Source organism: Chrysemys picta, chromosome 12 (genome assembly GCF_011386835.1).
Source record: "Chrysemys picta bellii isolate R12L10 chromosome 12, ASM1138683v2, whole genome shotgun sequence".
Classification (NCBI taxonomy): domain Eukaryota; kingdom Metazoa; phylum Chordata; order Testudines; family Emydidae; genus Chrysemys; species Chrysemys picta.
Window position 1 is genome coordinate 25,648,230 of NC_088802.1, and position 14,149 is coordinate 25,662,378.

Below are 14,149 nucleotides of genomic sequence, written 5' to 3' on the forward strand. Positions count from 1 at the left end.
TGAGCATCTCCCAGGACAATTGGAAGCCAGCGCCTGTGTCCATACACCTCTGTTGTCTCTTGTTTCATACTAAATTTCTAAAACCCTTAGGGCAGAGACTGTCTTTTTGTTCTGTGGGCAATGTCCGGCAGTAAGGCGGGGCAAAAGGGAATCCTGAACAGAGTTCATGCAAGAATCCTGATCATGGTGAGATCCAATCCAAGGGGAAGGCACAGAAAGGGCAAGGCAGGGTCAGGTGAGGCCAGCACTAGCAAGGCAATGGCCTGTTGCACAGACAAGGCTAGTAGCAAAACAGGAAATTTATATAGAGTCACCAGGCAATCAGGGCCAAGACTATGTGGCCAGTCAGGAAGTGGATCATAGAACCCTGGCAGCTGGCCCAACCAAGTCAGTGAGTTCCCAATCCCAGGCACTCCAATGGGAAACCGTAATATATCTCCCCCGGCTCCTTGCATCACACAGTATTAAAACACTGTGTGATTTAATTTTTAACCAATCTAAGTTATTAACCAATCTGGATGCTTTTACTATGTTATTAACCAATTAAGTTAGCAACTTGCAGCAAGTTATTAATTTATTTGCTTTGAGAAATATATATATATATATATAAAACCACTGAGGTCTGAGTAGCACTGGTGAAGCATCCCAGGGCTGTTTCCCGAAAATCCTGTGGTCCTGGATTCAAGATCAGCATTTAACAATGTGCTTGTACAGCAACTAGTACAAGGGGATCCTGGTCTATGAATATGGTACCTACGTGTTAGGACAATTATGTCCCCTTATAGTCATCAACTTTCTAGAGTAAACAATCTCAATTTTTTTTTTCAAAATCAATGGCATTAATTAATCAGGGAGTGAAATACTATTCACAGCAAATGATTCAGAGTTTGGCCTATCCCTAAGGATGATAGATTGGCTGTGGATAGTGCATTTTCCCTGGCAGATTAATTCCACAACAATTTCAAAGCCACTGGGAAAATATGCAAGTTGGATGTTTCTAAGCCATTATTAGATTGCTCAGCGCTCCTTTAATTTCATAGTCTGGCGATGTCTCAATCCCACTTATTTTAAAATTAAAAATCTGTGAGCCTGATTCCTGCTTGTAAACATCTTATGTTGTGGGGCAGAAGGAGTCTCGCATTAATCGCCAGGATGAGATCTGTCTGGGGGCAGATTATCCCACATCTGCTACAGCAAAGCTCTGACATCTTCTGGAACGTTGTCAGAGACAGGATACTGGGCTAGATGGACCTTGGCACAGGCCCAGTCTGGCAATTCTTATGTTTCCCAACTACTATTCAATATGAATACGTGTAGCAGAATCTGCCCTATGTGTGCAGTGGACACAGAAATCACCCACTGATGAAAGAACTACCTACACCGCAGTATCTTTCTTTGCTCCAGTCACTGAAAACAATGAATAAATGGCACTGGGCCATCACAGACTGTATTCTTCACTTTTTACTTTTCTAATTACTATTATTTATTTGTATTACTGTAGTGACTAGGAGCCCCTGTCAAGGATCAGGAGCCCTTTGTGCTAGGCGCTGTACAAACATGGAACAGGAGACAAGAGTATACAATCTCAGTTTAAGACAAGAGACAACAGATGGATACAGAAAGACAGACCCGGGAGTACATGCAAACAATGGTACAATGTTGGTCAGCGTGATCAGCAGTGTTCTTAGCACTCCAGCAGCCTAACCACTATCAAGTTTCTTTGCCAAAGCTAGTAATGAAAAATTGTGTCCGAATCAAAGCAACCTATTCAATATTTTAGTTCTCCACCTGCCTTTAAGATTGTCTGCTATATGAAACAACCTGAAAAGTACCTAGGACAAATACTGAAGTTTAAGCATGTGAGAAATCTCAATCAACGTTAATGGAACTACTCATGTGTTTAAGTATTTGGCTGTATTAGGGACTGGCAGAGTTTATCACCATGAGGTCTAAGTACTGTGTATGGATTAAAGCAGTGGTCCCCAAACTTTTTCAGTCATGCCCCCACCTTACCTGGTCAGCGCCCCCCTCAGAGTCGCAGTCAAGAGCCAGGGCCAGGAGCTGAGCTACCGCCAGGCCAGAGCCGTGATCAGGAGCCGTGGCCAGGAGTAGAGCTGCAGTCAGGGCCAGGGCTGGAGCTGTGGCTGGGGCCGTGGTCAGGAACAGGACTGGAAGCTGCTGGCCAATACTGGAACTATGGCTGGGGTTGGGGCTGGAGGCAGAGCGGGGCTAAGTGGTGTTCCCTCCCTGCCCCCCATGGGGGCTGGTCTGGACCCTGTCGCCCCCCTCCCCCCCCGAACGTTCCTCTGTGCCATACCTCACCGTTTGGGGACCACTAGATTAAAGAATCAGCTGTCAGGCTGCCTGGATAAAGTGATCTATTTAGGTATGGGCTATACTCTGATTTAGTATTGGTAGAACATTTCAGTTAGGGAAGTGATTTTTTTTTTTTTTTTACAGAAATACTTATACTGGAGAACCTCAGAGTTATGAACACCAGAGTTATGAACTGACCAGCCAACCACACACCTCCTTTGGAACCAGAAGTACGCAATCAGGCAGCAGCAGAGACCAAAAAAAGCAAATACAGGACAGTACTGTGTTAAACGTAAACTACTAAAATAAAAAGGGAAAGCAGCATTTTTCTTCTGCATAGCAAAGTTGCAAAGCTGTATTAAGTCAGTGTTCAATTGTAAACTTTTGAAAGAATCATAACGTTTTGTTCAGAGTTATGAACATTTCAGAGCTACCGTTTCCCCGAAAATAAGACATCCTCCGAAAATAAGGCCTACTTACAGTTTTGCCTCTCGTTGTAATATAAGGCATCCCCCCGATAATAAGACCTCCCCGATAATAAGGCATCCACCGATAATAAGGCATTTTTCATTTCTGAAAAATAAGACATCCCCTGAAAATAAGACCTAGTGCATCTTTGGGAGCAAAAATTAATATAAGACACTGTCTTATTTTCGGGGAAACAGGGTACGAACAACCTGCATTCCTGAGGTGTTCGTAACTCTGAGGTTTTACTGTACTGGTAAAATCCCCTTCTCGTATAGAATAAGCTATAACAGCATAGGCACATGTATTTCGGTATTACTGCCTCCAGGCTAGGGAGGTTGTTCTGGTTTAACTACACCAGTATAGTTAAAGCAGTACAACTACCGGGTGTGTATACAAGGCTTAAGGCTTTGAATCATGTCCCCCTTCCTGTGAAGTATCTGGTATTGGACATGGATGCAGACGGAAAGCGATAGACCAGGAGTCTGACCGAGTGTGGAAATTCCTGCGCAGTGCAATGCAATTTCTTTGCGCTTGCAGCAAAGGGGCGAAAGGAACAGGAAGTCACTTTGAACTCAATAAAGAGGAGCCATTCTGAAATCTCTCGCTCCCACCGCATGCGCTGCTTATTCCGTTTATTTAAAAAATAAATAGATCGATCAAAGCTAATTCTCATAGTTAGTGAGACCTAAACACATGAATCTGTTCCTATAGGCCCCGCCACAGTAGTAGCTGAGTTTGTAAAAGCAGGAGGATTTCACTTCTGTACTTACAGGGGACGGATCTGTGAATCCAGGCCAAACTATACTTACATTTCAGTAGCGCCACCTGAGACCAAGGCCCCATTGCACCAGGCGCTGTAAAGACCAAGAGACATTCCCTGCCCCACACAGCTTACAATCTAAGTAGACAAAAGAACCAGAACCATCCCTGTTTTACAGATGGGAACTGAGACCCATAGAAACTAAATGCCAGATATTCAAAGAAGATTAAGGGAGCTGGGAACTGAGTTCCAGCTCTTCAAAGGTACAGGAGACCCTCAGAGCTACAAACACCAGAGTTCCAGACTGACCAGTCAGCCACACACCCCATTTGGAACCAGAAGTACACAATCAAGCAGCAGTAGAGATAAAAACCAACAAAAAAGCAAATACAGTACAGTCCCGTGTTAAACTTAAACTACTACAAAAATGAAGGGAAAGTTTAAACAAAAAGATTTGACAAGATAAGGAAACTGTTTCTGTACTTGTTTCGTTTCAATTAAGATGGTTAAAAGCTGCATTTTCCTTCTGCATAGTAAAGTTTCAAAGCTGTATTAAGTCAATATTCAGTTGTAAACTTTTGAAAGAACCACCACAATGTTTTGTTCAGAGTTACGAACAACCTCCGTTCCTGAGGTGTTCGGAACTCTGAGGTTCTGTTGTACTTAGGTGCCTAATAACTATTGAAATCAACAGGCTTCAGTTCGCAGTGCAATTCAGCTTGCTGTCTCCCTTAGGGGACTTTGAGAACTCCCTGCCTAAAGTCACACAAGAAGAATATGACAGAGTCGAAACATGAGCACAGATATCTTGGGACCCAGTCCAGTGCCCTAACCACTAGCTCAGTGATAATCAGACCTCAGAGGGTCAGGAGCCAAATTAGTGATCAGCATTACTCAAAAGAGCCACAGCAGCGTGAATTCATTGTTTCATTTACTATAGTACTATATATTCAGATTTAAATAGTATGATGGGGGGAATTATATATATATAATTCTCACAGTAAAATGATTGATCGAGCATATTATTTTATCAACTACAGTTGTAGTGACAGAAATCTTAACGTTATTTAAACCATGCTTATTGAGCCCTACAACCGCTCTTCATGAGCAAGGAAACACGTGATCATAGGAAAAGCATCCTGACTGGTTAATAACTTAGTGCAAGTTTAATAACTTAATTGGTTCATAACATAGTACAGTAGAACCTCAGAGTTACGAACACTAGAGTTACAGACTGACCAGTCAACCGTACACCTCACTTGGAACCAGAGGTACGCAATCAGGCAGCAGTGGAGAAAAGACAAAAAAAAAAAAAGCAAATACAGTACAGTACTATGTTAAATGTAATCTACTAAAAAAATAAAGGGAAAGCAGCATTTTTCTTCTGCATAGTGAAGTTTCAAAGCTGCCAAGTCAATGTTCAATGTAAACTTTTGAAAGAACAACCATAACATTTTGTTCAGAGTTACAACCAACCTCTGTCCCCGAGGTGTTTGGAGCTCTGAAGTTCTACTGTAAAAGCATCCTGATTGGTTAATAACTTAGATTGGTTAATAATTAAATCACCCTGTGTTTTAATATCATGTGCTGCAAAGAGTTGCCGGAAACACATTAAAGAGCCACTTGTGGCTTGTAAGCCCCAGTCTCAGGATCATGGTGCTAGCCCATCCTTCCTCTGGACTACACCTCCCAAAAAGTACTCATCGACTTGCTTAATTGCAGCCCAGTTTCTCACAAATAGCCTGGAATGCAGGTTTTCAGGGAAAGCCAACCACGTGGCAAGTCGGAAGTGGAGGCAACAAACCATTCTTGAGTTAGAAACATTCAACTAAAAGTCGACATTTCTAATCAGGGTAGTTTATTTTAATGCTCTGGAATTCAAACAAGCCTTATAATGGGACCCAGAGTACAATCTAGGGTGGCAGCATGATCTAGGCCTGTGTTTCTCAACCTTTTCAGGTTGGCAACCCGGACACAGGGTGACGCTGGCCTTTGAGGAAGTGGGGGCCTATGTGACTCATCAGGGGACTCCTCTCTGTCATATGCAGGAGTACACTAAAAATACGAGAGGCCCAATTCAACTCTGTGTCGTGAAGCTGCACTCCCCCCAGACTGCAAAGCTGTATTCAGCTGGAGCAAACACCAGGTCCAATACAGGTGTATGAAGAGGCAGTACAGAAAGAGATCTTCATTTTCAGGTGTTCCGGGTGAAGCCGGTATGTCCAGCTATGGTCAAGTTTGACTCTCAAGTATGTGACAGCTGGAAGGAATGACAGTGACTGTCCTGGGCCATGGATCGACAGGACCCCTCATCAGGTTTAAGAGAGGGCATGTGTGGGAGACCGGATGAGTCAGGCAGCAGGTGAGAGTTGTCAGAGATCAGGAGACTGAAGGAGGCCTCTGGGGAAAACCTGTCATTCCATCCAGCTGTCACATACTTGGGAATCTAACTCAACCATAGCCAGACATACCGGCCTTACTGTACTGTATTTGCTTTTTTTTTTTTTTTTGGTCTCTGCTGCTGCTTGATTGCGTACTTACGGTTCCAAATGAGGTGTGTGGATCACCGGTCAGTTCCTAACTCTGGTGTTCATAACTCTGAGGTTCTACTGTGCTTGCAAACTAAAAAAAACTATTCATCACACAGCTGTAATCACAGCACGTTAGTTAAGAAGTACTGGCCTAGTGGATTGGGCACTAAGCTGGAACTCAGAGCACCTGGGTACTATTCCCAGACCTGCCACTGGTCTCCTACATGTCCTTGGTCAAGGCACATCCCCTTTGTCTTAGCTGTGCAATGAGGATTTATAGGCTGTCCTCTCTGTATCTGTTTTATTTAGATCATGAGCTCTTTAGGCCAGGGGCTGTCTCTCTCTGTGCCTAGCACAATGGAGCATCTATGTCAATATGGGTGCTATTGCAATGTTAATAATTGGCTCTGCAGAGGCTAATGTGTCCTGCATAGAGCTGGGCAAATTTCTGGAGGGACAAATAGTTTATTCAATGAAAAATGCCTGAAACTATTTACAAATGTGACATGAATAGTTTCAGCTATTCACAAAACGAAGGAACTGCTGCTGACCCTCCCCCACCATGTTTGGCCCACTGGTTCAGACACTCATTTTGGCTGTGGGAAATCAAGGTTCAGTTTCCCCCCTTTGCCAGAGCAAGTATCGGAACAGGGGTCTCCTACTTCTTGGAAGCAAGCCCTAGTCAGTGAGCTGTGGGATATTCCACGGTGGGGCTCCCTAGATCACTCCTGGGGCCAAAAAGAGACACCAAGCAAGGCAATGAGTGGGTGGGGCACTTACCCAAGACATGAAAGACCCAGCTTCAAATCCCTGCTGTGGAACATGTCCACAATGAGTTTTATTTGCAAGTCTCAAAAAAATTTAGATTTGGTTTTGCCCGGACCAAGTTTTTAAAAATATTTTTCTTTTAGAACTGCCCCCACTCTGAACACATCGATTATCCACCCACCCCCGCAGTCAGGGCTGTGGATCGTGCCTCTCTGCCAGGTGCACTCTCTGATGTTTAGCCAGGGCCGATTTCTGACTGAAGCTCCTCCCGCAGTCTGCGCACTGGCAGGGCCTCTCCCCGGTGTGGGTTCTCTGGTGGACCCCCAGGTGGGACCTCTGCGTGAAGCCCTTTCCGCACTCGGGGCATGTGTAGGGCTTCTCGCCTGTGTAGATCCTGTGGTGCGTCACCAGGTCCAATCTGCGGCTGAAGCCCTTCCCCCACTCGGTGCATTTGAAGGGCCTTTCCCCAGTGTGCAGTCGCTGGCGACTGAAGCTTTTCTTGCACTCCGGGCATTTGAAAGACTTGTTCCCAGTGTCGATCCCCTGGTGGTGCAGGAGATTGGCCCGCACCTTGAACCCTTTCCCACACTGGGCACAGCAGTAGGGCGTCTCTCCCGTGTGCACCCTCCATTGGGCAAGGAGGCGTGAGCTGACTACAAAGCCCTTCCCGCAGTCAGGGCAGAGGTAGGGGCGCTTGCCGGTGTGAGCCCAGCGATGCTGGACCAGGTACGTGTTGCGGGTGAAGCGCTTCTCGCAGTCAGGGCATTGATAGGGTCTCTCACCCGTGTGGCTCCACTGGTGTTTCATGAGGTCGGAGCTCTGGGCGAAGGCTTTCCCGCACTTGGTGCACCGGTAGGGCCACTCCCCGGTTTGCACCCACTGGTGGTGGAGGAAGTTGGACCTCACCTTGAAGCCTTTCCCACAGTCGGGGCACGTGTACGGTGTGGCAATGCTGTGGGTTTTCTGGTGCTCTGTTAGGTTGGAGCTATGGCTGAAGCCCTTCCCGCACTTGGGACACTTGTAGGGTCGCTCGCCCGTGTGGGTCCTCTGGTGTTTGACGAGGGAGGAGCTGTAGCTGAAGCTCTTTCCGCACTCGGCACAGCAGTAGGGTCGCTCACCCATGTGGGTCCTCTGATGTTGGACGATGTTTGAGCTACGGTGGAAGCTTTTCCTGCAGTCGGGGCAGCAGGCGTTCAGTGCCGGAGGGGTCTTTGTTGCGTCTCCAAGTCCCTTCGGACTTCCTCCACGCAGGGTTGATTGACCATTCTCTGAGCCTCTCTGGCCTGTGCTGGATGTCACAGGCATCTCCATGCTCAGGACTCTGGGAAACGTCCCCATCAGATCTTGATGATGTCCCATGTGGTTCCACTTGCTCAGGACCTTCCTGCTGAGAATTCTCCTCCTGGTTCTCATCCACCGTCCCATCACTTGCTGGGATAGAGAGAAAAACCAGACAGGAGTCATTCCCTATGTGGGGTGGGGGGAGAGGGAAGGAAACCTTAGAAGTGTGGAACAAACCAAGATAGCTGCCAGGGAGATGAAAAAATCAGGAGCTGAGTCCTCCCAAACCCTTCCCCAGCATAGCAAGAGGAAAAGACCAGTTTTGCCTCCACATCCCTGGGGGAGCTATAGCTGGGTGTCAGCCAGGAAGCCATGAGCCATGGCTGCCATGAGGATACAACACTTGTCAGGGACAAAACTGGCCTGGGTGAGATGGGACAGAACTGGGGGGGCTCAAACGGGCTTTTTTGGGAAACCCAGCTGTTTCCTTCACTCACCGATGGCACGTCTCTGTCGCTTTAAGTGATTCCTCACCTGCGCGGGCATCTCTCGGGATCTGCTTTTCCTTGGATCTCTGGAGAGCTGGGACCTCTCTCCCTCGTCCCAGCTGGGAGATCACGTCGGGTTTAGCCATCAGAAAACCCTAGTTATTGGAACTAAAACAGGAGAGATCAGGGTTTGTTGTAGATTTGCAGGATATTTTATTTAAAAACCCATGTTTTGACTTCTGGCCCCATTGTGGGCATGAAATCGGAACACAGCGAGACGTGTTCATGGAAAAGAAAACATTTGCCGAGGGGGGGAGGGTGTTTTGTAGAAGATCTCCGCTATATCAATCTGTTAGACAACTCAGATAGCCCCATTATTGTAATATGTGAGCCCCGCACAATCTTAACAACACCCCTGCAAAGTAGGGAAGTGCTATTTAAGGAGAGATGGCCACACAACGGGGGTTTGGTGGGTCAGACACATTTCTGGTGTAAATCCACATTCTGTGGCTGTAGAGTATGTCTACACAGCCTGCGCCAGGAAGTCTCCCAGCCTGGGTTGAGAGACTTGGGCAAGTGTGAGCCCTGCTCTAGAAATGGCCGTGTAGACAGTGCATTGGAGTTGTGGCTTGGGCTGGAGCTCAGGCTCTGAAGCCCACCTTCACCCCCAATCCTAGACAACTTCAAAGCACTGGCTATACAGCTATTTTTGTGAGGCCTGCTAGCCCGAATCTGTCGAGCCAGTCTGGAAGGCTCAGTGCTATGGGCTGTGTAGACACAGCTGTAGAAACCAGAGCCATGTCCAAAGATGCAGGACGCTCTGGGGAGAGAGGGGCACAGTTATCGAGCGCATTGCGGTAGCAGCTAGAAACCCCCACGGAAATCTGCACCCCATGGCTACACAGTGCAGACACATAGGACAAGACAGCCTGGGCTCTAAAGAGTTTACTATTTAAATCCAAGCGATGAGATGAAGTACTAACGTCCTCATTTTACGGAGGGGGAAACTGAGGCATGGAGCAAGACTAAGCAACTTCCCCAAGGTCACACGGAGAGTCAGTGGCAGAGCCAGGGACAGAACCCAGGTGTCCCAGTCCAGTGCCTGAAGCAGAGAGCCATCCTGCCAACCCTGGATGTGTTGATTGCAGGACCTTAGCTATGCTCCAAGAAGTGCTGGCTGTGCCAGGAGTCAGTCCCAGGCAGCGCATCAAGCCAGCACTGCTGCTCCAGTCTCCCATAGGTTTTGCTGGACACTGATGGTTACAGTTCTCATTCCTTGCTCACACCCTCCCCTAGCCCCATGGAGACTCACTGCTCTCTGCATGTTACATTTCGGTTCACCCAGACCACAGCTGCACTCTTAGCTAGTGCACGGACTGGGAGGCAGCAGCTCTGGGACTCGCAGACCACTGGGAGTGGAGCTGGCGCGAGGAGGGGCCATTGGTGCAGAGTCACTTTCCTGCCCGGCCCCAGCCCTTTCCCCCGGGTCTCTCCCCTCACCTGCAGGCTCCGGCTCAGGGGCTGGTGTTGGCAGAGCCCGGGGCTGCCCTAGGGGCTGGTTCCAGCCACCGCAGAAAGTCCCCCAGCTGGGCGCAGAGAGGGGTTAATGCAGGTCTCTCCCCGCACACACCCCGCTGGGGAGCAGCTGCGGCTCAGCCCGGGCTCAGATGCAGCCACCACAGCCTCTGACCCAGGAAGCTCAAGCCAGACAGTTAACAGAGACCAGCCTCCCCTCCCTCAGCATCACTAGAGCCCTCTTGCTGCAAAACCTGTGCCTGGCTGTGGTAGAGCAGGGACCAGAAGGATGCTGGAACAATTTGTACAGTGGGGGTGCTGAAAGCCATTGAACCAAACTGTAAACCCTGTTTATCATGGAAATAGGGTGACCAGCTGTCCTGATTTTATAGGGATAGTCCTGATATTTGGGGCTTTTTCTTATATAGGCTCCTAATACCCCCCCCCACCCCCATCCCGATTTTTCACACCTGTTGTCTGGTCACTCTACATGGAAACCACTTCAAGTGAGCACCCCCAGTTCCAGCACCTACACCAGACCTGGCTCCTTTTCTCCTTGAACGCTGAGCCAGGCTGATTCTGAACAGCAGAGCCCCAGCCCCCTAACTCTGCTCATCCCTCACTGGCCCCTCACTTGTTTCCTCTCTGCGATAAACTGCCCTGGTCTTTTCAGCATCTCCCCATATAGAAATCTCTCCTCAGATCCCCAACCATCTCCTGTCTTTGTCTGCACTCTCTCTGTTTTTGCACTCAGCACACACACCATACTCAGGGAAGGTTCACCTATCCTATATCATGGCAGTAGGATGTTTGCATTCTCTTCCTTAACACAGCCTGATGTTGAGAATCATTAAGCAAGGGATAGATAATAAGACAGAAAATATCATATTGCCTCTCTATAAATCCATGGTACACCCACATCTTGAACACTGCGTGCAGATGTGGTCGCCACATCTCAAAAAAGATATATTGGAATTGTAAAAAGTTAAGAAAAGGGCGACAGAAATTATTAGGGGTATGGAATGGCTTCCATATGAGGAGAGAGGAATAAGACTGAGACTTTTCAGGTTGGAAAGAGACAACTAAGGGGGGGGATATGATAGAGGTCTATAAAATCATGACTGGTGTGGAGAAAGTAAATAAGGAAGTTGTATTTACTCCTCATAACACAAGAACTAGGGGTCACCAAATGCAGCAGGTTTAAAACTAATAAAAGGAAGTATTTCTTCACACAACACACAGTCAACCTGTGGAACTCTTTGCCAGAGGATATTGTGAAGGCCAAGACTATAACAGGGTTCAAAAAAGAACTAGATAAGTTTATGGAGGACAGGTCCATTAATGCCTATTAGCCAGGATAAACAGGGATGCTGTCCCTAGCCTCTGTTTGCCAGAAGCTGGGAATGGGCAACAGGGGATGGATCACTTGATGATTACCTGTTCTGTTCGTTCCCTCTGGGGCACCTGGCATTGGCCACTGTTGGCAGACAGGATACGGGGCTAGATGGACCTTTGGTCTGACCCAGTATGGCCGTTCTTATGTTCTTATGGCCTCCCCCCCGCCCACCCTCCCAACTTTTGGCCTGCCCCGCACCCTGCAAGGGTGAGCGACGAGGGAGAGGGGACAGAGAGGAATGAGTGGGAGGCAGGGTCTTGGGGAAAAGGTGGCCCCTTTACACCCTACTCCAGTGAATTCAATGGGGGGACACCAAAGCCCCATTTTAGCCCCACCAGCTTCCTCTGCTTCAGGGGTGGGTCACTTTCTTTCCCCCCCCCCCATCCTGAAGGAGGGGAGGAGACATTCCCCAACCTATGTGACTCCATCACTCTCTTGCTTCCCTCTGGTTGTACCCGGGGGTGAGGGATGGAGCTGAGCCCTGGGTTGGGCTACCCAGGATGGGGAGTGGATCCCAGTTGAGCTTCTCCTGGTGCCAGGAGACTGGTGCTGCTTAGAGTGCCGGGCTGGGCCCCTGGGATGCTGCTGGGGTGTGATCCCCCTCCGGAGGGGTTGCTGAGCCCCAAACAAACTGGTCTGAGGGGCAGCACTGTCGCCTCCACCCAAACTTGTCCACTACCTGCTCGCTTGGTGAGGGTGGTCCCCTGGGGCAACAGATACCAGGCTGGGGGCAGGTGCCTGAGGGATGGGTCAGAAACAGGGAGAGAGGCCCCCTTGGGTGAGAGGCCTGAGGCAAGGTCCTATGGGCGATCATACCAGGGGGACATGAGGGGGGATCATGCCAGGGTGCTGCTGGGGCATGGGACTAACCCCAAGGACCTATGAGGGACCCACACTGGGTGGCTGGGGGATGGGGTTCACACCAGAGGGCAGCGATGCTTTTTGGTGTCTCATTCTCCTTTCTACCCTCACACATGGAGAGTCTTCGCTACCCGTCCTGCGTTTCTCAGTCGCTGCTCGCGCGCTGATCCTCACTCTTCAAAGTCACCTGCAAAGGGATGTTTTAACATTGAGTTTGTGCTTTTTTTTTTAATGATGTATAAAGGAAACCTCCATTTTAAAAATCCACCTCCCCTGCTTTTTCTGAACTGAGCAATATCAGGACGTCTGAATCAGACGCACCCGAACTTTGCTGGAAGTTGGAGGCCTGAGACATGCGAACTGTGAGCTGTCACATATTCACTGAAGAAGCAGTGTGTCAGACCACTAACAAAGACATGTTTTCTCCCAAATGTTCAGTTTTCACTGGATTTGAATACAGCACAACAAACCCCAAATCTTCAAAAACCATGAGTCAGGTCCTTCCCAAGATCATGATATTACCTTGCAGATCATGAGATAGATAGATAGATGGCTTTTTTATTTGCCTTCTACATTTTGAACTTTTATGAAGCAATCAGGTCAAATTTGCAAGCTTTCCTTTTAAACCAACAGGGCAACTAACCGGCCATGAATAAATCTAGGTTGGAAATTGGAAGTGAAGTTCTGGAACAGCCTCTCAGTAGTCGTAGTGGGGGCAAACAACCTAATGAATACTAAAATAGAGCTTGATCAATTCATGAATGGGATTATATGATGGGATTGCCTGTGAGAACAGGGGACTGGGTTACTCACTGGCCCAGAAGGGCCCCTCCAGTCCTACATTCCTATATTTTTATAACTGAAAGCTGAGACTTTTGTGGAATAACATGAATCCAGGAGCTGGGACTTTCAGAAATGCACCAAAGATTGCAAGCCTCATGATGCAATTGTGAGAGCTGGCAACATTGTAAAATAGTTGTTAAAAACAAAGGAAAGATTCTGGTTTAGCCAGGTTCTAATACTGATGGGATAAGTAATGTAGTATGTTAATCTTTTATTGTAACTTTGCCTTAATAAAAAGTTTTTTTGTTTTTTAAAAGGAAAGCGGTTAAATAATCCTACTAAAAATCCTTTGCTTTCTTCAGGGTGATTTTATCCCTTCAGAGTCCAGGGATGAGAGAGAGAGAGAGAGAGAGAGAGAGAGTGTACACACAGCTCTAGTCCTGGTTGAAATGTGTGGATGCTTCTGCAACAGAACTCATAAATAAATATATATTAAATAACAGAAATGCCAACTCTCTGGATTTTAATTACCAGTCTTGTGATAAGTCCCAGCTCCTGGACTCCTGTGATCATGGGAAAATCTCTGCTTTCACTTAGAAAAGGGGGTATGTTTCTTTTAAAAACAAACAAACAAACAAACAAACATAAAAGCCTCCTAAACCACACCAAAAACAACACCACCCATGCCAAATAAACCTGGAAAACAGAACTCTTTAAAGGTTCCAAAAAGTAGAAAGCAAACAAAAGTAACTTCGACCTTTTAAAACCTCACCCCTTTTAAGCCCATCTTGTGATTTTCCTGTGGTTTAGCTCGTGATTTTTCCTGTGACAACACTGGGGTCATAAAATCCCATTAACCCTTAACAGCCCGTCACTGGGCATGTGATACAGCAGAGGGGAAGTTCTCGGTCACGCCTTCCCTCATCACGAGGTAGGCAAGAGGACTCAGGAGCTGGGGCTGCAGCTACGGGGAGGAACCGGG

General features: G+C 47.6%; 1 protein-coding gene across 7 annotated transcripts; it reads right to left on the reverse strand.

Moving 5' to 3' along the window:
• Positions 1-6,119: 6,119 nt before the first annotated feature.
• Positions 6,120-14,144, reverse strand: LOC112060821 (zinc finger protein 551-like). 7 transcript variants are annotated; one of them, XM_024112812.3, is made up of 4 exons: positions 13,940-14,144; positions 12,496-12,571; positions 8,622-8,780; positions 6,120-8,274 (listed from the first exon to the last, which is right to left on the reverse strand). In XM_024112812.3, the coding sequence occupies exon 4, from the start codon at positions 8,266-8,268 to the stop codon at positions 7,033-7,035; it is 1,236 nt and encodes a 411-aa protein (XP_023968580.2). In that variant the 5' UTR covers positions 8,269-8,274; positions 8,622-8,780; positions 12,496-12,571; positions 13,940-14,144; the 3' UTR covers positions 6,120-7,032. The 7 variants fall into 7 exon arrangements, with proteins under 7 accessions (XP_023968580.2, XP_065418605.1, XP_042702766.2 ...); XM_065562533.1 differs by having other exon boundaries at positions 12,447-12,571; XM_042846832.2 differs by having other exon boundaries at positions 6,121-8,274; positions 8,659-8,780.
• Positions 14,145-14,149: the final 5 nt, after the last annotated feature.